General features: G+C 53.6%; 1 protein-coding gene across 1 annotated transcript in view; it reads right to left on the bottom strand.

The window, feature by feature from the left end:
• The window catches only part of LOC133355868 (protein phosphatase 1 regulatory subunit 16A-like), a 134,239-nt gene that overhangs the window by 5,939 nt on the left and 105,666 nt on the right, over positions 1-22,634 (bottom strand). The window contains exons 8-11 of the mRNA XM_061573281.1: positions 7,188-7,313; positions 3,321-3,396; positions 1,673-1,802; positions 1,069-1,198 (exon numbers count right to left, since the gene is read on the bottom strand). Coding sequence (XP_061429265.1) covers positions 1,069-1,198; positions 1,673-1,802; positions 3,321-3,396; positions 7,188-7,313 — 462 coding nt within the window. The remainder of the gene's footprint in view (positions 1-1,068; positions 1,199-1,672; positions 1,803-3,320; positions 3,397-7,187; positions 7,314-22,634) is intronic.

Here is a 22,634-nt window from a genome sequence, read left to right as displayed (position 1 = left end):
TATTTCAAAATTTTTTCACGAATTAATTCATCTGTACACCCTCAAGGTCGTTAAGATCTGCAGACTCCGGCCCTTGTGTGCGTACCTCGATCCCGGCTGCGTTCCTGGGGTGAGTGGCCCCTCGCTTTGGCTGTGCCACGGTGGTGGAATTCCCTACCGGTGGGAGTTTGTTTATCCGACAACGTGGACACTTTTAAGTCTCGTCTTAAAACCACGTATTCTATTTAGCGTCTCTGTCTCGCTTGGCCTTTCCTTATTCTTACAAGGCGCCTTGAGACATTAGTGGAGGGCGGCTTACAAATACATGTACATTGTTATTATCGTCACTTCGCATTGTGTCAACACTACTGGTGTCAATTCCCATACATTACCCTCTGCTTGAACCCAAATCGTCTGTTCAATAAAATATTTAGCAAAAAGGTTTCTGGTAGCACGGCAGGGGGGTGGGTATGTTGTTCCGTGTGAAATCCCAATCGACTAACTTTCAGGCGATCTTGTGCAAGAGGATGTCGGGCGAATTGGTTACCTGGAGGGAGTTCATGCAGAACAGGGGGAGAACACAGCACGACCTCCACACGGAAGGTTGTCCCAGTCGGGAATCGAACCCAGGCCCTTTCTGGCTGCGAGGCACGTTTGCCACCACTGTGCCACCCTGCCGCCCACTGTTTCTACAGCTATCAAATCATCACATTCAAATGCAACAAAAAATTCCGGGCTATGCGTTGCGTTGCTCTGTGCAGTATTGTACGGAACTTAATGCATGTACGTTGGACTTCTTTCACAGCGTACGTAGCCAACCGTGCTAATCTGAGGTGCGGATTAATTACATTGTTTTAATTCATTATATAAAATGTTAATTTCATTGCAGTGCAGTGCTTCATACTGCAATGAAGTGCAGTCTATTCCAACACTGCAGTGCCTCGCGTGCTGCAGTGTGTTACAGTGCATTCCAGTGCAGTGCGTTCCCATGCAGTATATTTCGATGCAGTGCATTGCCATGCAGTGCATTCCGATGCAGTGCGTCGTAACGCAGTGCGTCGCGACGTTGGCTGCCGCGCTGCCACTCACAGGGTCGCGGTTCTCCTGGTCGCCCTCCTCCGTCATGTCCTGCCGCTCCTGCCACAGCTTGGCCTCGTCCTGGTGCTCCTTGCGGTAGAGGCTCGTTCGCTCGCCCAGACTCGCCTTTCTCTCCAGCTTCCTGTCTCGCGCGCACACGCAGGGAGAGACGGTGAGAGATAGAGTGGGTGGGCGGGGGGCGATTACCGAATGATACCTCCTTTTCAACTGGCAAATCTGAGGCGAGCCAGCGCAGGAACCCCTCGCGTTGCGAGTCGTCTTTCTCCACCGACAGCATTTTGTGCCCAGCCGGAAACCAGAGGGCGGTTAGCCGGCTTTGTCAGAGGCCATCCGGCTCTGGCCCAGGGCCGTGCAGGGCCAGCGGGCGAGGGGGGCGGCTAAAGGACGGGTTCGTTTACGGGCAGCGTCAGGCGGTAAACAACTCCGTGAGGACGCCGCGTGGTGTGGCCGTGTGGCCTTGTTGCGGCCGGGGTGGTGTTGCGGCCTAGGCTGTGACCGGGCAGTGTGGTTAGGTGCTGTGGCTGAAGCGGTGGTGTGGCCGGGTGGCGTGACCGAGCGGTGTGGCCGGGGCGCGGCGGCGTGGGAGCAACCGTACCCTCGGCTGCTGACACTGGAGGTGCGTCGCTGCAGGGAGGCGCGCGGCTTTCCCTGCGTGCGGAGAATGTTCTCCCGGCGCGTCTTCATCTCCAGCAGCTGCTTCCTCATCTCGTCGTTCTCGCACAGGTCTGGGTCCAATCGCGGGGCGACGGGGAAACGTTCACGAAGCGCCGATTTTTAAACGAACGAGTGCGAGTGCGTGTTAGGCAGCGAGTCACGGGAAAGAAGAAAAGAGAAAACTCCTAACGAGTAACCAGAAAAGAAAGATTAAAAAAACAAACGCAAAGCCGTCGTCGGCTTAGTTGACATCTCCTAGCCACCGCAGCGCCGCATTAATGTGACGAGAAAACGCGTCACATGCTCGCACGCACGCACGAGTGGGGGCACACCCTGCGACACATCTCGATAGAGCCGCGGTGTTCAGGCTACACCTCTGCGTGCTCAGGCTACCCTCTGCGGTGTTCAGGCAGCAGTCCTATCTGAGCCCGAACAATGACCAGCAGCTCAGACAATGTCACAGGGGGTGTGCTCAGTTGATGCATCGCCATGTGGAATTGGAATTACAAAAATGTGAGACTTCAAAAACACGTTTGACCTTCTACACGGCTGATTCACGTCAGTTCTTTGCACACCTTCAGTCGCGTCAACGCATTAATCGCCAACACGTCTCGCCCACTCACCCCCTCGCCCCTCCTGAGTGGCAAGCAAGCAAGCAAGCGGTCACAAACTCCGTCGTTTGTGACGGAGTTTTTGACTGGGGCATGGAATTAACTCGCGAGGCCCCTTTTGTCAATCCACTGCTGGATGGAACCCTCCCCCCCCCCCCCCCGCCACCCAAATTCTTGGCGAGTATGGTGGTCGTTCTGACTGTCGCCAATCGGTGACGCGGCCTCCAGTCGTGAGCGGCGCTTGTCGTCGCACAGGCTTGCGGTTCAAACTCCAGTGGCCGCCCCGGTTAATACCGCGGTGGTGGTGGTGGGGGTGGTGGGGGTGGGGGTGGTGGGGGTGGTGGGGGTGGTGGTGGTGGGGGTGGTGGTGGTGGTGGGGGTGGTGGTGGTGGTGGTGGGGGTGGTGGGGGTGGGGGTGGTGGGGGTGGTGGTGGTGGGGGTGGTGGTGGTGGGGGTGGTGGTGGTGGGGGTGGTGGTGGTGGTGGTGGGGGTGGTGGTGGGGGTGGTGGTGGGGGTGGTGGTGGTGGGGGTGGTGGTGGTGGGGGTGGTGGTGGTGGGGGTGGTGGGGGTGGTGGTGGGGGTGATGGTGGTGGGGGTGGTGGTGGTGGTGGTGGGGGTGGTGGTGGGGTTTGTGGTGTGTACTAACCGTAATGATAACGCTACTACGAGCCGCCCCGCTTGGCTGTGGACATTAACAAGATCGACGACGTCATTTGCGACGAGAAGGACGGCCGCCATGTGGCCTGCAAACGGGGGCCCGAAGAAATGTTTGCCAAGTTTTGAAAATGACGCCACGAAAATTACTCCGTTGGGGATTCCGCCCGCACAGCAACAATCGTCGGCCCCGAATGGCGGACTAACGCGCCAGGTCACGCTTGCTAACACGAGACCGAGTCCTGGTCTCTGGAGTTCTCAAACCTGATTAAAACAAAAACAAAATAAAATCTTATAACAAGCGGACGTCACGGCAACACTCACCCAGGGCCGTCTCTTCCAGGTTGGTTTTCCCTTTCAGGTTGGCGCCGTGACAAACCAAGACCTCAGCAACTTGCATCTGTACAAAGACAAAGACAAAGATTCCCTCGTATAGGCTGAACAGAATGTTGGGGCAAGTGGTGCGAGCGAGTAGCATCTATGAAGCCCGGCACGGCACATGAGGAGGGGGGTGGGTGGCCAACACCACACTCAGCCGCCTTTGTCTCCCCAGTGGCGATGTTTACACATCGCACCAGGTACTCATTTGAGACTAAGTCGACCTCGGGGAGGCCCAGGACCGGTTCAGATATAATCGTCACCGGTGTTGGCCGTCAGCGGGAATCGAACTCGGGTCGTCGGGTTCGTAGCGCAGCGCGCTGACCGCTACACTACCGCTCCCCACTGCATCTGTGCAAACACACACCCACACATACATGCCCGAACATGCACGCGTGAAGACAGTGCAAGTTAGCATTCACAAAGCCTCCACTGCCATCAAAGACAACGATTCCCCGTGTCGCCGTAACAGACTCTAGGGACGATCGCTGTTAAGCGGGTCGCACCTATGAGGGCCGGCACGGCACACGAGGGTCTTTGTCTTTGTGCACCCTCAGAGCACTTGGCCCAAACGCCTCCGATGGATACTTCTAGTTAATGTGCACACACTGCTGTCGGCGGCTGTGAAAGCGGTTCATAATTTAGGGTTACGCCGTGATCCTTGACCGCAGAAAGTGGCGGCGCAGTGGTTAGTGTCCAGTCTTTACGTGCACAAAAAACAAAGATCCATCGTAGGATTGTGGGCCAAGAGCTGCACATGAGCACAAAGACAAAGGTCCCCCGTATAACCTTAACACACTAATGGGGCAAGTGCTGTAAGCGAGCAGCGCCTATGAGACCCGGAATTGGCACACATTATCAGAGTTGTGTTTTTTGTTTGCATTCCGACCGCAGGTATTGTGGTCAATGCAAACATGACTCCTTGTAAAAAAGGTGTCAGTTTTGTTGCCAGATGAAAGGGTAAAAAAACAATTATCATATTTTGCTACTGGCAAAGGAGGTTCCAATGGTGAGGGGGTGGGTGTAGAGCACCACGCCCGGCTGCCTTTGTCTCCATCGTGGCGAATGTTTACACACCGCAGCAGGTGATCATTTGAGGCCGAGTCGGCCTAAGCGAGGCCCCGAACCGATTCAGATAACTGTCACTGGTGTTGACCGTGAGCGGGAATCGAACTCGGGTCGCCGTGGTTTCGGAGCGCAGCGCAGCGCTAACCGCTGCATCACCACCACTCCAAATACGCGTGCGCGCACACACACGCACACAGAGGCAAACACGCGCACACACGCACACAGAGGCAAACACGCGCACACACACGCACACAGAGGCGAACACGCGCACACAGACAAGCGAAAGGAAGACGCCACACACCGGGCATAATATATGAGACAGGCGGTTGCGTAACACGCGGGACATGTGTAGGATGTACGCACGCTCGCGCGGTGAGCTCCCATCGCTGGCTCCGAAGTTAAATTACCGCGCTCGGTCCCTTTTTTTTTGTCTTCACACCCCCCACCCACCACCACCCCACCCCGCAAAAAGCAGCAATTTCCTCCGGTATTACCGCATAATCTCCCTTCTGCAGCGGCGAGAAAAAAAAACTTCGGAGAGGGTCCCCCCCAATCCCCTGTGCAAGGGGGTCCCCCCCCCCTTCCTGCCCCACGCCGGTGTGCGTGGCAGTCGTGCGCCTCTGAGCAGTGCGTACCGCCGCGCACGAAGGTAACGGTGCGGGCCCTGCAATAAAAATGTATTGCCCGCGCCGTTTCTGGCCGATGCTCTTCCACAAAGTGGGGGGGTGGGGGAGCCACTCTGGGTTGCCACCCGCGGCACTTTACCACCCCGCCAACAGTGCGACCTGGCGATCGACTAAGCGCGCGACCTGGCGATCGACTAAGCGCGCGGTGTGGCGATCGACTAAGCGGAGGGGATGATTTGAAGATGGATATGAGCCGGTGACCTGCGGGAAAGCGGTGCGCGCGTGCCGACCCGTCACACCACCGCGACGGAATCTTTGTTGCCGCATGAGAAGCGAGAAATCACAATTTTGTGGACGCTTCTCCAGCAAGAGGTTTTTTTTTCCCTCGCTCGCAAGGCACCTTTTTATATTCTTTGGGTCTTTCGGTAAATTCACGTGGATAGGATCGAATTAATACAAATAAATGAACAAAAACCACGACGCTTCGATCACAACACAAGCGATTGTCAGGAGGAAAAAATATGTGTTGTGATTGAAACGTCGTGGTTTTTGTAAAAAAAAATGCATTAATTTGAACCTAAATTTTTATTTAAAGCTTTCGTGACTGCAGGGATTCATATTCTTGGTTCTTTCGGTAAAGTCACGTAGAAGGGAAATAATAAAATAATAAAAAGATAAAAAAAAATCCGCACATATTTGTATTATTTTATTATTTCCATTCTACGTGATTTTACCGAAAGAACCAAGAATATCATTTGAACCTATCTACGTGAACCGAGAGACCCAAAGAACATGAATTGCTTTAGTCATGAAAGCTTTAAGTCAAGATTCAAGGCACCTTTTTCTTTGAGCGCTGTGCAAAACTCAACAAACGGCCGGTCATCCCGTACTCAAGGCCGTGCTCAGGCACGCCGAGGGAGAGCGGGGAGGGACAGACGATGGCAAGCGCACGGACGGGGAGAAGCGGATAGACAACGCGGCGAGACGGGCGGATAGGCCGAGAGAAAGCGGGGAGGGAAGTGGCGCTCGCTCCCCGGCGCTCCGTGAAATTGGACGTCTGTAACTGGTAATAAGAGGCGAGCGACGTCTGCACCGGTCCCGACAATCCAAACGCGGCGCGCGCGTTACGCAACTGCCTTGTGCGTTGTGCGTGACGTCTGGCGCCGTCCGTTAGTAGCTCGTGTGGTCGTGTGTGTTTGTGTGTGCGACTCATGTAGTTGTGTGTGTGTGCGACTTGTGTGGTTGTGTGTGTGTGTGGCTAGTGTGGGTGTGTGTGTGACTGTGTGTGTGTGTGCGACTCATGTAGTTGTGTGTGGCTAGTGTGGGTGTGTGTGTGTGACTCATGTAGTTGTGTGTGTGTGTGCGGCTGGTGTAGTTGTGTGTGTGTGTGGCTGTGTGTGTGTTTGTGGCTAGTGTAGTTGTGTGTGTGTGCGGCTAGTGTGGTTGTGTGTGTGTGTGGCTAGTGTAGTTGTGTGTGTGCGACTTGTGTGGTTGCGCGTGCGTATGTAGCTCATGTAGTTGTGCGTGTGTGTCCATCACTCTGCGTACGGTGGCTGGTAATGAGATTTTTAAATTCAGGTTTACCCTGCCATCCTAGGTCGCAGGGCGGGAGGGGGGAGGTGGGTGGCACATTGGTCCTCTCTGAGCCCGTGAATCTGAATCTGAGTTCGATTACCAACCATGTACCTGGCCCCAGTAGGATCCCACCCATACCTGGCCCCAGTAGGATACCACCCGTACCTGGCCCCAGTAGTCCCCACCCGTACCCAGCCCCAGTAGGACCCCACCCATACCTGGCCCCAGTAGGACCCCACCCGTACCTGGCCCCAGTAGGATCCCACCCGTACCTGGCCCCAGTAGTCCCCACCCGTACCTGACCCCAGTAGGATCCCACCCGTACCTGGCCCCTTTAGGATCCCACCCGTACCTGGCCCCAGTAGGATCCCACCCGTACCTGGCTCCAGTAGGACCCCACCCGTACCTGGCTCCAGTAGGACCCCACCCGTACCCGGCTCCAGTAGGATCCCACCCGTACCCAGTCCCAGTAGGATCCCACCCATACCCGACCCCAGTAGGATTTCCCACCCATACCCGACCCCAGTAGGACCCCCACCCGTACCTGGCCCCAGTAGGCGGCGGCGTGCAGCGGCTCCCAGCCGTCCTCGTCGCGTGCGTCCGGGCTCATTCCCTGCTCCAGCAGCAGCTCGGCCACTCGCGAGCAGCCGTGAGCCGCCGCCACGTGCAGCTGTCGGGGGGGGGGGGGGGGGGGGGGCAGGGGTGGACAGAGCGACACGGCCCGGGTCAGCCACACCGCCATCGAGGAGGCAGCCGGGTGGCTCGGAGGCTGGGGACGCCACGACGGCGAGATGTTACGTACGTACGTTGGAACTTCTTTCGCACCTTCGTACGTGGCCGACCGTGCTAATCGGAGGTGCCGGGATAAAGACAAACTAACACAAAAAGCAGTTCTAAAGAAAATGAGTTTTATGATCTAGATTTTAAAGTGCATAGCTCCAGCGGCTTCCCAACAGCGTATATCAGCTTGACACCTTTTTTTTACAAGGAGTCATGTTTGGATAGACCACAATACCTGCAGTCGTTATGCAAACAAAAAACACAACTCTGATAATGTATGCATACATTATCAGAGATATGTTTTTTGTTTGCATGCATACATTATCAGAGTTATGTTTTGTGTTTGCATTACGACTGCAGGTATTGTGGTCTATGCAAACATGACTCCTTGTAAAAAAAGGTGTCAGTTTTGTTGCCAGATAAAAAGGTAAAAAAACAATTATCATATTTTTTTCTTCTGGCAAATGAGGTTCCAATGGTGTATATCAGCTTGCGCAGATTACCTCAAGGGCCAGGAGTGGTTTAGATATTCCTCACTGATGTTGGCTGTGAGCGGGAATTGAACTGGGGGAGCCAGGTTCGTAGTGCCGAATGCCGATGACCACTGACCCAGGCTGTTGGGGCAAGTGCCGTTAGCATAAAGCGCCTATGAAGGCCAGCACGGTACACGAGGGGGTGGGTGGCCAGCACCACGCCCAACCGCCTTTGTCTTCCGAGTGGCGATGTTTACACACCGCACCAAGTACTCATTTGAGGCTGAGTCGACCAAGGTGAGGCCCAGGACCAATTCAGATCATCGTCACTGGTATTGGCCATGAGCGGGAATCGAACCCGGGTCGTCAGGTTCATTGCGTGGCGTGCTAACCTCTACGCTACTGCTCCCCACACAGATACACACTCACAGAGACACACACTCACACAGACACACACACAAACACACACACTCACACAGACACACACACAGACACACACACAGACACACACACAAACACTCACACAGACACACACAGACACACACAAACACACACACTCACACAGACACACACACACAGACACACAAACACACACACTCACACAGACATACACACAAACACACACTCACACAGACACTCACACAGACACACACACAAACACACACACTCACACAGACACACACCCTCACACAGACACACACACAGACACACACACAGACACACACACTCACACAGACACACACACAGACACGGCTTCAACAACAACCCACCTCATCCTCGTCACCAAAAATGTGAAATTGCAATCTACCCTCCACTGCATACTCCACATCCTCCCCCCCCCCATCTCGTTGCCTCGATGTGCGTCTATCACTCGACGAGGAGGCGCTAATAAGACCGCGCGCCGCCGTCTCGTTTCAATTTGGCCGGGATTAACGGGGCGCTGCCGAGGTGTTTGCCCAGAAGCCGGCGATCGTTTAAGAGCCGCAAATTTCATTTTTTTTTTTTGGGGCAGGATTCCTTCTCGTTGACCGAGAGCCGTTTGTTTAATTCCGAGCATCGCAGACTCACTCTGGGGACACACACCGCACGCTGTACATCGCGTTATACACCCCGTTACACACCACGTTACACACCGCATTGTACACCCCACCCACGTACGCATTTTGGCGTCATCTGGTCCAACACCAATTGAGACTAGGCTCTAAGAAAAGCTGTCTCGGGTAGTGGACCAATCCACTTCAAGGACAGTGCATATCATTATCATCATCATCAGAGTTGTTTCTTTTTGTTTGCATTTTGACTGCTTGTGTTGTGGTTATTGCAAACATGATGCCTTGTATAAAGGTGTCAGGTTTTGTACCAGTTAAAAGGGTAAAAACCTATTACTATTGTACACCCCGTTACACACCACGTTATACACCGCATTGGACACCACGTTAAGCACCGCGCAGCGCTGCCGCGGTGATGCTAACGGCCGGCGTGCTGGACTTGCACATCCAGGGGTCGTAGGTCAGATCCGATCTCCTAGCGCGGCAGTCAAAGCAATGGGTGAGTTTCTTCAACAGGGGCTCTTCAGCAGGGGCTCTCTAGAGGGGCTCTCTAGAGGGGCTCTCTACAGCAGGGGTCCCCAGCCCCCGGGCCACGGACCGGTACCGGTCCGTGGCCTGTTAAAAACCGGGCCGCACAGCAGCAGGAGGTGAGAGTGGTGAGTCCGCACGTAGGCCCGCTCCCATTGTTTTATTATTCACCACTTCCGTCCGCGCCTCTTTCCCGCACTGCGCACTTGTCTCAGTCACAGTGTTGGTAAGCCCACGAGCTGCTGACCCCGAGTAGCCAGAATGAGGAAAAAACAAACGTCGCCGGAGAGCTTCTTTAAAAGGGGGAAAGACCCAATGATGAACCCCCCCCGCCCCGGTCCGAGAAAAAATTGTCTTCCACGAAACCGGTCCCTGGTGCCGAAAAGGTTGGGGACCGCCGCTCGACATTGGGCTCTCGCGATCTCTCCCTACACTGGAGGAGGCTCTTCTGCCAGAAGTGGAGTGAGCGAGCAATCGGAGGGGGCTGCCCTTCCGCGTAATTCCCGACCTGAATCGCCTTCAAGTGTGGCGCCGCCCACTTCTGCCGATGCACGTTGTTGTGGCTAATGAGCACTTGTCACAGCCGTACTTATTTAGACACACTATGTTGCTTTTAATTGTGAAAATGCAGTGTTCCAAATGCTGCTCTCACTCGCCTCGTTATATCATCATCGTTTTGATACAAATGCGCTTTTAATAATTGCCCAAGGTGTGCGCGTACTCTAGCCGTGATTTCACGCTGTGTCCCTCCGATAACTATATTCTTTTTACGGGCAAGGAAACAAAACAACCGCTTTAGAATGAGCGCAACATCTTCGAGATGGCGGTGATGCTGCTGCTGCTACTGCAGTGTCCCAGGTACCATGCTGGGGGGGGGGGTCACCAGGTTCTGCCTGCCGATAAAATTGGGAGAGTCTACTAGATTCTTTTTTGCCCTGGCTGCAATTGTGAACACCTGACATATCCGACATGGGGACATCTAATTAGTACATGAGAACAATTAATTAGTACATCTAATTAGTACATGAGTACATCTAATTAGTACATCTAATTTGTACATCTAATCGGCATATTCAGTGGGTTCACTGCAGCCCGAAGACTCAGTCCCCGAAAATTCGTGCGGTCAAGTTAGGAGACATCCCCCATGCGTGCGTGTGCTCGCTATTTGGAGGCCATGAAGACCAAGAATCGGTGACTTCGCCGACAATGTGTTCATCGGCAAGGCAGTTCCATATCCGTCCAGGGAGCAATGTTCTGGCAAGGGTCGCGCACAATCAGGTGGCACGGCGTCTTTCATCTGGGGGGGTGGAAGCATGGTCTGAAGGTCTGTGGGGCGGGCAGTGGTCGGGTTGCATTATGCACCTGGCACTGCGTGACAGCGTCGACGGCGATGCAGGCTTGGCGGCGGTCAAGCTGCGTGCTGGCCGGTGAGCGTCATCAACCACCACCACCATCCACCGCCACCGTGGGGTAAACCGCAGTTCGTCTATCGGCAGCGTCGTGTGTGCGGTTGCGTGGGGAGGGGGGAGCTAAAGCGTGAGTATTAGTCCCCGCCAGCTACAAATACATCCAGCCAGCGTGGAGGAGTAGGCCAAATAATCCTCCGGAGACGGTGGGGGGGGGGGGGGGGCTCTCTGGAGCTCCCTCTCGTGCACGATGGAAGCGGGTGCAGAGGCGGGGAGCGAACGAACTAGAACATAATCAAATATGCTGCGCTGCCCGGGTCATTGGTCAACAGACGCGGCTCCACGCGGAGGACTGCACCCTTGCCGTAGGGATGCGGATTTGCCTGCCGGTAATCGCATCTTTCGACCGGCATCAGTGGAATCAATCCGAAGTTCGTTGCCAGGCACGGCACTTTCGGCAGCCGTGTAAAAGCACCGAATAAAACACGGAAGTCCCCGACTTACACACACCCTCGCTTACGAGCCAGCTTCCACAAGATATATATATATTTTTTTAACCTTGACTTTAAAAGCGAACTCTCGCTTGCAAATCGAACCGCGGCACTATTTTGTCCAGCCGAGCGATCCTTCGCGAGATCTAAACGAGTCGGTCGCGTGCTGGAAGTGAGCGTCTGCGTGTGTGTGGGCATTTCAATGCAGTAGATTACCGTGTTCCGACTTACGAACAGTTCGACTTACGAACGGGTCCCCGGGACGAATTGTGTTCGTAAGTCGAGTACTGCCCATATCGTTGCTTAGGAGGGGTCATTGCCGAAAAAGTCTATCAACCATGATCAATCCACTGCTGGATGAAGGCCTCATCAGAGCCACTGCCATAATCTCTCACGATTCTGCGAGGTAACAAAGCAAACTGCACCCACACACGGGCTCATTTTATCGCTCCATGTCCCCGGGAATGTTAGGCCCGCTGCATATTTTCCATTTGAAATCGGCATAGGAAATATTTCATGGAAATTAAGACTGGAAAAATGTATCACCAGCCATCTCAGCTTTGCTGACGAAAATGATTATAACAGAGTGATTAAGATGAACTATTAAAGAAATGCACTAAGGTGACGATTACTATTATTCTTAAGCACGTTTATGCGGAAAGACCTCACTGAGTCTGCAGACTATTTTTCAGGAGGGCACTGCCAAGCTTTCGTAGTAGCGGGGCTACGACGATTGCCGTGTACATTTCAAACGAGCACTTTTGTGGATACACATTATAATGTAGTAAATTTGCACTGTGGTTGCCGGCCAAACGGGGCGAGGGCCTCCATCCCACCCATCAGTGGCTAGAAAACGCCTCGCGGTGACGACGACGACGACGGTGAGGTCGATGGTTATGAAGTAGGATGCTAGCGACGACGACGACGGAGCGGTGGCTCTGCGCGTTTGCAATGCGGTCACGGAGAACGCACTTCCCTTTAATTACGGCGCCGCTAATTTAGAACGATGACCCCGTGGCTGCCGGAGCCGAGAGCTAAATTTAATCAGAGCTAATTGCCCGCTGGTTAAGTGGCACATTTACAATGGGCCCCAATTGTGCCCACGTATAAAAATAGGGCTCTCAGAGAAATCGCGCACGGAGAATGCACAAGGGCCAATTTGGTCTGAACGCTTATATAACGGATGAGATATTCTGAAAGGTCGGAAGCGGGCGGGGGGGGGGTTGGAAAATAGCTTCATGCAAAAAGCAACAAATACTGGTGCTTATCTTGAAGGGCTTTTGACGCTGCGACTGAAGCGTTTCTATTGGAAAGCTTTGGCACGAACGCAATCGCCGAACCGATTGATCGATCAACGGCCTTTGCTTACATCCTGGTGAGAATCCACGGAGATAAGGGTCTCTTGTGCGGTGGAGATCTGAGGTTATTGAGAGAAAAAAATATATATTGCCGTCAATCTCAATCCACCACACTATGTCAGTGATGGGGTTTAAAAAAAACATGTTTTAACCATACTTCATCTCACTGGTCAATGAGGGTTGCCAAAGGGAGGAGGTGGATGGTAGGACCGGTGCTGACATCACTGCTGCTGCTGCTGCTACGTAGGTGTGTGCGGCCGTGCTGTACAACAATCACAATACATCGAAATTGTGATGCGCTGCTGCTGCCGCACTACTTTTGCTCGCTCTCGACGGGAGGGAACGGCTCCGAGGCTGCGCAGAGGAACCACAGACGGGCGGGGAAGGCGGCAGCAGCAGCAGCAGCGGCAGCAGCGGCAGCAGCAGCAGCAGCCACGTGCTTTGACGGCACCAAATTCACCCCCCCCCTCCCTCCAAGCTCTGTGGTCCTCTACATACGAAGAGGTTATCGGCCGGTTAGCAAGTGGTTCACCTTGTGGCAGGGAAGAGCAGAGCGCCCGGAGAACACCCGCACACGCGCGGAGTGGGGGGGGGGCAATCCATAGAGACGGTAGGGATGGAACGAGCAATGCCGAAGGGGTCATATTTCAGTGTGACCTTGTAGGTAAATAAGCAGCCCTTGCAATTGCTTGCTCACAACGCGGCTGGCTTGAAGGGGCCTCCACGAGAGGGAGCTCTAGAGTGCCCCCTCTATAGTGTATTTGGCCTACTCTTCCACGCTGGCCAGACGTCTTGGAACAGGTGGCAGTGCCCACAATCTTGTGGCTGCGGTGACAAAACCGTGGCACTGCCGGGCGGACAGTGGCGGTCGTGGGAGAGATTTAAGAACCCTTCCCCCCCCCCTCGCCGGGAGACGGATTTGAACCGGCGACCCCTGGATCGCAAATCCAGTCCAGCAGCTTGCTGCCCCACCCTCCCCGGGCACGTTGCCGCGGCAGCGACCCCCCAAACGACACGACACGATACGGTGCGGCCGTGAATGTGCGCCAGCGTGCACACGCACGGCCGTGTCGGTGTTCGGCGTGCAGGCTTTGGGAACGCGTCTCGTGGACACGGCCCGGTTTTAATTTCTTGCATCACTGGGGGGCAGAGTCAACAGACAAATTAAGGCAAGGAGCCTTGCGGGTCCAGACTTCATCAATTCCCCTCGAGGAGGAACTGTCAAACGGTTCATTAGAATTCTCCCCACCAGATGCGGCCAATCCAGGTAATTATGGATTGGCAGTAGGGCAATGTGTTCAATTAGCTCTTGCTGGGAAGCGTCTGGTGAATGGTGCGAATGGTTAAATAATCACGGAGCATGCACGAGCCCGCGCGGCATCGTGCAAGCGAGCGGAGCTGCGCAAAAGCATGGCAGCTGTTAGCGCAGCGGCTGTCTCCGCGTGAGAGCGGACGGAGATCACTTTAGCTTGAGCTAATGGATCTCTGTGAGAGTGAGCGAGGAAAATGTGCCCACAGATCCCTGGTGAGAGTGAATGGAGGTTGTTTTAGCTCACAGACCTCTGGTGAGAGTAAATGGAGGTTGTTTTAGCTCACAGAGCTCTGGTGAGAGTGAATGGAGGTTGTTCTAGCTCACAGATTCTCTATGGCAGTGAATGCTGTTCCCATGAACTCCACTCGTCGATTCCGACCACCTGTGTGGAGGACCCTCGGCCTCCACCGGACATGGACCGTGCATCGTCTTCACGATTGCACGGCACAATCTCGTCACTATGACAGCAGACCAGCAGCATTCGCTAACCCCCCCACCCCCAGCCTCCACCACTCCCCCCCAGCCCCCCCCAATGGGCAATCCAATCTATTTTAGAATTTCATTGAAGATTTACAGAATCATCGGAATCTTTAGTGAATCTGGAAAAATCCGACGAGTCGTGAAGCTCTTTTGCGGCATCAGAGCAGCAACAACAACACCTCCTCGAATACACCTCCTTACCTGCTCCTAATAAAGATTCCAAACTGAATACAGCCCCCCCCCCCATCTACTCCCTGCCCCTCTCCCGCGCCCCCCCCCCCCCCCCCCCCGACTCATCTCACTTGAAAATAATTCATGAAAAAAATAATCCAACTCTGCACCGCTTTCCTCGCAGGTTTCGAGTCCATTTCCTTCTCCTCCTGCGCGCATCTCAAAGGGAGTCCCCCCCGGCCCCCCACCCCCACCTCACCTCGCACCGACCCACGTCTCGGAAATGGCACCGCAGATGCATCCTCCAATTGTTGTTTCGCTCTGCCCACGCTGGGGGCGCGCGGCAAGCCATCACTCGCCATGGCGCGTGACGCCAACGCGGGTTCAAAGGTCAGTCGCGGCGCGGTGCAGGACGCCCGCCGGCAATGTTGTCGTGGTTCTTAGGGTCGCCGGAGCCGCGATCGTAAGAGGTCGCCGGTTCGATCTCCGCCCAAGCGAGCGGTGTCAACGGGTTACGCCGCGGGTTCGGTCGATCGGCAGATCGGCGGTGGGGTAAAATGTGCGTATGACTCCCACCTCCTCCAGGACGTTTGGCTGGTGTGCAACAGCAGGACAGGAAATGCCTGTGTAGAGGCCCAGTAAATGTGGAACGTTGGGTTCACGTTGGTCCCAACGGTTCCGACCAATTGCCAACGTTCGCCCCGGAAGAGTGACAGAACTCGCAGGGCAGCTGCCTCTTCAACAAGACGATAATCCTCGGTGGCGAGATGTTAACTACCTCGCCTGGTATGCAGGAGGTAATGGGTTCGATCCCAACACTGATGGCTGAATATTTGGAGTTCGTTCGTTCGTTTCGTCGTGTGCACTGGCGCATCCGTGCTCTCCGTGCTGTTCAGTACCAATGTTCTCCTTCGTACCGTCTCGTTTCTTCTGTCAGTCGTGTCTCCATTGTCTTGTCTGTACCGTCCGCTTTTACTCAGGTTGCCACTTGTGCTGGTTTTCCCAAGCTTTGAAACTATTGAAACTATTTTTTATTGAGCTATCTAGCTCTTTTTCAGAAGCGACCTTGCTATCACAAATGAAAGCTCAACAAAGAGGCTTATCGCGTGGAAATTTATAGCAGCCAATTTACTCTAAACGCAATGTTGATTCTAAATGTGGAGGGAAAAACCGGAGGACCTGGAGAAAAACTCACGCGAACACGAGGAGAGAGACACGCAAACTCCAAATATTCAGCCATCAGTGTTGGGATCGAACCCATTACCTCCTGCATAGCAGGCGAGGTAGTTAACATCTCGACCACCGAGGATTATCGTCTTGTTGAAGAGGCAGCTGCCCTGGGAAATCTGTCACTATTCTGGGGACATCAAAACCCGCGGCTTGTCATCATTTGCATAACAGTAATATTATACTGTACGTATGTTTGACTACTTTCGCACCGTACGTAGCCAACAGTGCATATCGGAGGTGCGGCGGAAGGACAAAACAACTAACACGCAAAGAGCGGCTTTCGGAGAAATGAGTTTTCATCCAGAGTACATTCGGCTTCCCGTGGTGCGTCCCGGTGCCTTGCTGCCCTCAAAAGAGGTGACGACGTTCACAGCCGTCGTTTTGCAACGAGAGACAAGAAAGGAGGCGTTGGGTGCGTGCCGGCCATCACAGTCCGGGCGACAAACAAACACACAGAACAAACGTCGGGGTGTTTTGTTTTTCTTATTCCGGCCCCGGGCTCTTGACGACTGCGCTGTGACATGCAATCCGCCGTGGAGCACAGCGACGACGACGACGATGAAGACGCGCGACGGGAATAACGCGCGGCGGTGTGGGTCCATACACCAACACTGCCTGGCGTTGGCGTATGGACCCACACACACACATATGGTATGTACGAATAAATAAATATTATTTGCGCGGTGAGACTGCATTCCGTTTGACATTCCAGTCAGTCATTGTTCTCCGTAAAATAACAAGGAGGAACAAAAAAATATTAATGTATAATCGGGACTCTGATGTGGAATGCGTGCAAAAACAACAATGCGCACCCTGGGAAGACTCACGTGCATGTGTGTGTGTGTGGCTGTGTGCGTGTGTGTGCTCGCTAACAGCACTTGCCCCTACAGTCTGTTAAGGCTATACGGGGGATCTTTGACTTTGTCTTTGGAGAGTGGTAGCGTAGAGGTTAGCACTACGCTGCGCTACTAACCTGGCGACCTGGGTTCGATTCCCGCTCACGGCCAACACCAGTGACCATCATGTGTAAACATCAGCACCGAGGAGACAAAGACATCTAAAGGTCCCCCATATGGCCTCAATAGACTGTTGGGGCAAGTGCTGTTGGCGAGCACCTACGAAGGCCGGAACGGCACACGAGGGGGTGGGTGGCCAGCACCACGCCCGACCACCTTTGTCTCCGCAGTGGCGATGTTTCCACACCGCACCAGGTACTCGCTTGAGGCCGAGTCGACCTAGGGGAGGCCCAGGACCGGGTCAGATAATCGTCAGCGGTGTTGGCCGTGAGCGGGAATCCAACTCGGGTCGCCGGTGTTCGTAGCGCTGGCCGCCACGCCACCGCTCCCCACAGTGAGCGAGTAACGCACACGGTCAAGCGCGCGCATCTAAATCACAACCGTCTAGCCGTCGTCATGTGCCAACGACGACGGGCAAGTGACGACGAGAGGCTCAAGTGACGACGCCTTCCAAGGCAAAGCGTCGCCGCCGCCATTCACCGTGAACGCAAATTGAACGGCCGCGCTCGCGCCCGGCACAGTTGGGTAACAAGGGCCAGCGGGGGATCGTCGGATTTGCAAAACCAACATCGCTCGTGGCGTCAGAGAGTGCATCGCGCACGTGGTGGCTTGGAGATGTTAACTACCTCGCCAGGTACACAGGAGGTCGTGGGTTCAATTCTGACTCTGCCGCCTGCTGCTGTATATTTCGAGTTTGCGTGTCTCTCTCTCTCCCCGTGGTCGCGTGGATTTTTCTCCTGAGTCTTCCGGTTTTTCCCTCCACATTAAAATCATGCGTTTGGAGTATTTGGCTGCTGCTATAAGTTTCCACACGATAAGCACGCTTCGTTGTCACTTGTCGCCAAGTCGCTTGTGAAGAAGAGCTACATAGCTTTAGTGGGACCTTACCTGGTAAAACAATCAAACATAGTTGAAAGTTCATAGGAGGTGGCCGAAACTCAACTCGTAACACAAGGGAGAGAGACCGCGCGCGCACGCTCGGTTTGTGTGAATACTTCCCAAACGAGCGTCTGCGCCCACAGGCGACTATAAAAACACAACGTCGTGAACGCCTACCATCCGCTACGAACCGGAGCTTCGCGTGAGCAGCCCGCAGGCGACTCAAGGAGGCCTTCTTCCAGCAGTGGATAGATCACGGCTGACGATGGTGACGACGGCGTACCACCCAGACTCTCTCATAGCCCCAGCATGGCACCTCCTCGCCCGCTGCGTGGAGGGCACGGCTGCTCACATCGATTCTTGGGGGACGTCCTCCCTTCAGTCTGGCAATGAGCGACGCGGGAAGCGGCTTCTGAGAGCCCGAGAAGGATGCGGCACGCAGGCGAACGGACTCATTCCGATGCTGGTGAGCGCAAGCGAGTGGCACGGTGCCTCCCCTCCCTCCCCTGCTCCGCACCGCTCTCTCTCACCTCTCTCACCTTTGCCCTCGCTTACCGCCACCACCGCCACCACCAGCTGTCTCCCTCCGCTGTTATTCCCCCCCTCCTCAACTCTCTCATCCCCCACTCCAGCCCTGCCTGTCTCCTCCCGAGATATAATTTTGTATTTTGGACGGGGGTTGCGGTTCAGCTTTGACGTTCTGTCCTCGCGAATGCACCGACGTCAAATAAGGTCGCCGGAGCGCGAGACAAACAAATAAATAAATAAATGTCGCCAGAAATGTAATAAAAATACAAATAAATAACGAATGAAACGGGGGGGAAAGGAAAAGAAATGATCCGAGAACCAACAGCGGAGAAAGCATCGAGAAAGCCGAGTTCCGTTTCATCTTCTAGCTTCTTCTGTCGCATGGCATGGAAGCAACAGTTTGGAGAGACGATGTCACGGTTGAATGTGAAGGGCTTTCAACCAATCCCAGGCGGCAGTAGGCGCCGCACGGATTGCCGCGATGCCGCCAGCGTGCGCGTGGATGGCGCAACTCGCCGGTGATAGTTCAAGATTATTTTGGTGCTGTAAATGCCCAAGAGATGAGCCACTTTGCTGAGCGATCATTTGCGAGAGCCAGGTCGCTTCTGGAAAAATCAGTTCATAGCTGAGTGGGATTTTCTTGGTAGGATGGGGTTGCTTTAGTTTTATTTGGACGTGTTTGGGTGATTTGTTTACATTTCTTGTACTTTGCACTACTATTGTGTTTTTTTCTTCTTGGTTCTTTCGGTAAAGTCACGTAGAATGAAAATAATAAAATAAAATAAAAAACACATAATAAAATATTTTTTTTATTATGTCTTATAATAAAATAATCATTTTTCTATGCTTTATTTATTATGTTTTATTTTTATTATTATTTTTATTACTTTATTATTTCCATTCTACGTGACTTTACCGAATGAACCAAGAAGATGAATCCCTGCAGTCATGAAAGCTTTAAAACGAAATTTATTGTGTTTATGTAACCGTTTGTCGTTGTGACGTTCTTATCCGCCGCTACTGAACACCTGTGAAAAAGAGCTTCGAACCTCATCGGATTCCTCCTGCAGTATAAATAAATATTCAGATTCTGATTTCTGATTCAGATGGTTATGGGCTTGACCACAGCCGCAGATTGTCGACTCTTTGATTCTCCACTTACTGGACGACGTGGGACAACGTAGGAATACGCGTATCTCCCGTGTCGCGTCCGAGCCACGATGCAGCGGTGCTTCACAGCGGCCGCGTCGCGAGAGACCCGCGGCGACTTCCACGGTCGGGTCCTCCCACCGTCCGGAGAGCGGCAAGTTCGTGTCGAATTTGCACGTTGAGGATGCCAAGTTTGCGAACCGTGTCATACGGCAAGCCGCGGGAGAATGCGCGACCAAACGCAGTGCGGGTTCGCCCGGGGGGGGGGGGGGGGGGAGCGGTCGGTGTGGCCGCAGCACCGAGGGCGGGCGGATTATACGGAGCGGACGAAAGTGTGAGGGAGCGTTCGTTTCAGGTCCGTTGGTGGAGGGGGCCGTCCGTGGGGGGAGTTGATGCTCGAAACGCGAAAGTAGAAGTGGGATTGGCGAGCGTTTCGATTGAGCGAGTGTTGCTTTGGTCTAGAAGAAAATATGAAATAAAAAAAAACGCGTGTTTTTATCAAGTTTTTTCCCCGAGTCCCCCAGCCACACACCCCGCCCCCCCACCTAAACCTCGTAAACACAGAGAAAGGTGACTGCTGGGTGAAATAAGAGATAAACTTACCGCCGGTTGAATGGCCTCTCGGTCAGACAAACAGAACAACAGCGCCGTGAACCGCACGCTCGGCCAATCGAGCGGCACGCAGGCCAGGAACACGCAACGCGTCCCTGCTACCTCTCTTTTTATAATTGATTATTCTTGTCGTCCATCATTTATTTATTTATGTATTCATACATACTTGTAGCCAGGTCGACGTGGGCCCGGGAGAGACGCCAGGCCGTTTCGCCACGGCCGACTGTGCGCGGTTGGCTACGTACGGCGCGAAAGAAGTTCCACGTGCGTGTGCGCGCGTCACGTCAACGTGCAGTGGCCGAGTCGAGGCGTCGCATCCAACGAACACGATTCACACTCGCGGCTGGTGAGGTCTAAGGAATGAACCGCCCCCCCCGCCCCCCCATAGACTACGCAAGTGAAATGTAAATTAAGTGATGAAACCGTAACGATCGTTCAGAGTTTGTGTCTCTTGTACCCAGCACGTGCACAAATATCACGCAATTCAGACTACTCGGACATTACCGCAGCTGGCGAGGTCTATCGAGCCAAGCAAATCTCATCCCCACAAGGACGACACAAGCCCACGACTGTCAGCAGTTGGCGGCATTATTATCCCCGCCCCCCCTCCCCCCGAGCCAGATTCAGATGTCTTGCGAGGCGGCAAATGATGAGAGAATAGAATATTTATTCACTGCGGAGGAATCCGACGAGCTAGAAAGCTATTTTCTTTCCAGATTTGAAGCTTTCGTGACTGCAAGGATTCATACTCTTAGGCTTTTTCGGTAAAGTCACGTAGGTAAAAAATTAAAATGAAATTAATAGAAGTAATAATAGAAATAAAATAATAAATCACGACGTTTCGGAGGCGACACAAGTCTCCGTCATCAGGTGGGACCGTCACAGCTAAAATTACTGCATCAAGTGATGCATCAAGTGATGCAGTCATATTAGCTGTGACGGTCCCACCTGATGACGGAGACTTGTGTTGCCTCCGAAACGTCGTGATTTATTATTTTATTTATATTATTGTTATTTTTTACCTACGTGACTTTAGCGAAAAAGCCTAAGAGTACTCTTTTCTTTCCCGCAGACGTCCAGTCGATTTTAGCTCGTCAGTTGGTCCTCCTCATCCCCTGCGGGACACGAGGCGGCGATCAGTTCCCTCCCACTTCTGCCTGTCCTTGGCAACTTGTTGATCCTCGCCCCAAGAAAGGCCGACCGCTGCCACCAGCTCGTCCTTCACGGTAATCTTGGGCCGTCTTTCATGTCTCGTGCGTGGTGCGGACGTCCCGCGTGCCAAGTCTAACCTTGGCTGTAGGACCCGGTCGGCTCTCCTTCACACTCCTGACTTGCAAACAGGCTTTTCGCCAGGAGTGGTCGTACCGCCTACGACGAGCTAGAAAGCTCTCTTCCTCTAACACACACACGTCCAGTCGACCATTGTCCAGTGGAAAAAAAACACCCGTAATAGAGCGTTCACCGGCGCTGGCTCGGCTCGCTTTGCGCCAGTAGAAAAAGCGGGCCGTCAGAGAGCCACCAACAGTTTTGGTTTCCTTTCATTTAAGCCCTCGGGCTTGCTGATACCCGTGCGGGCGAATGCAGCTCAAAGCGCCGACCGGCAGAGGATGCACTGTTGTCCGACTTCAGACGGAGTCGACGGCGTAAAGCGGGGAAAAAAAAAAACGTGATCGGTGAACCAAAGCAACCCCCCCCCCCCCCACACTCCTTGTTTACCTGGCGGGTTACCGCAGAGAAAGCCACAAAGTCGCCCCAGCGGTGATTCAATCTCGGCCTCTGCAGCCCTTCACCCGATTAGCGACCTTGCAATTGGTCCTTTTAAACAACAGCCCCCCACCCACCGCCCCACCAAAAAGAAAGACGTGTATTATTATATGCAGACGAGTTATTTATAGATACCCTACTCAAATAATAGGGGAGCGTTATGATAACGTTTCTCCAAACCGATCGCAGAAAAACGCCTCTTCAATCTGCGAACGGCCAGCCTCCCTGCCAGAGTGACTCAAGTGAAAATCAGCCTGGGAGGTTGATCGCTTAGACAAATGCCGTCAGATAATATTGATCCAGAAAGCCGATAGGCCAATAAGACTAAAAGATATTTTGTATTCAGCCATCGGATTGCAAGTCCATTGTGTTCACAGCAACGTCACTGATGCACAGCACCAAGCAGACGCACCAAGAGTATTAATACTAACAACAGTAAAACACAATTTACAACGCACACATTGTCACGAGAACACATTTTCAGTCGTGACTCAGGGGGGCGCAGAAGCCAGGTTCTAGGATCCTCATACCTCTGATGAAACACGACACTACACTCGTTTTTATCTTACCAGGTAAGACCCACTGAGCTATGTACAGCTCTTTATCAGAAGCGACCTGGCTACCACAAATGATAGCTCAAAGTGGCTTACCGTCGTGTGGACATTTATAGCAACAGCCGAATGCTCGCAACGCACGATGATTCTAAATGTGGAGGGAGGAACCGGAGAAAAATCCACACGACCACAGGGAGAGAGAGCTTTCAAA

The sequence above is a fragment of the Lethenteron reissneri genome, chromosome 52, assembly GCF_015708825.2.
Source record: "Lethenteron reissneri isolate LAM-NWPU_2019-01 chromosome 52, ASM1570882v1, whole genome shotgun sequence".
NCBI classification, from domain to species: Eukaryota; Metazoa; Chordata; class Hyperoartia; order Petromyzontiformes; family Petromyzontidae; genus Lethenteron; species Lethenteron reissneri.
This window is presented reverse-complemented; position numbering and strand designations above follow the sequence as displayed.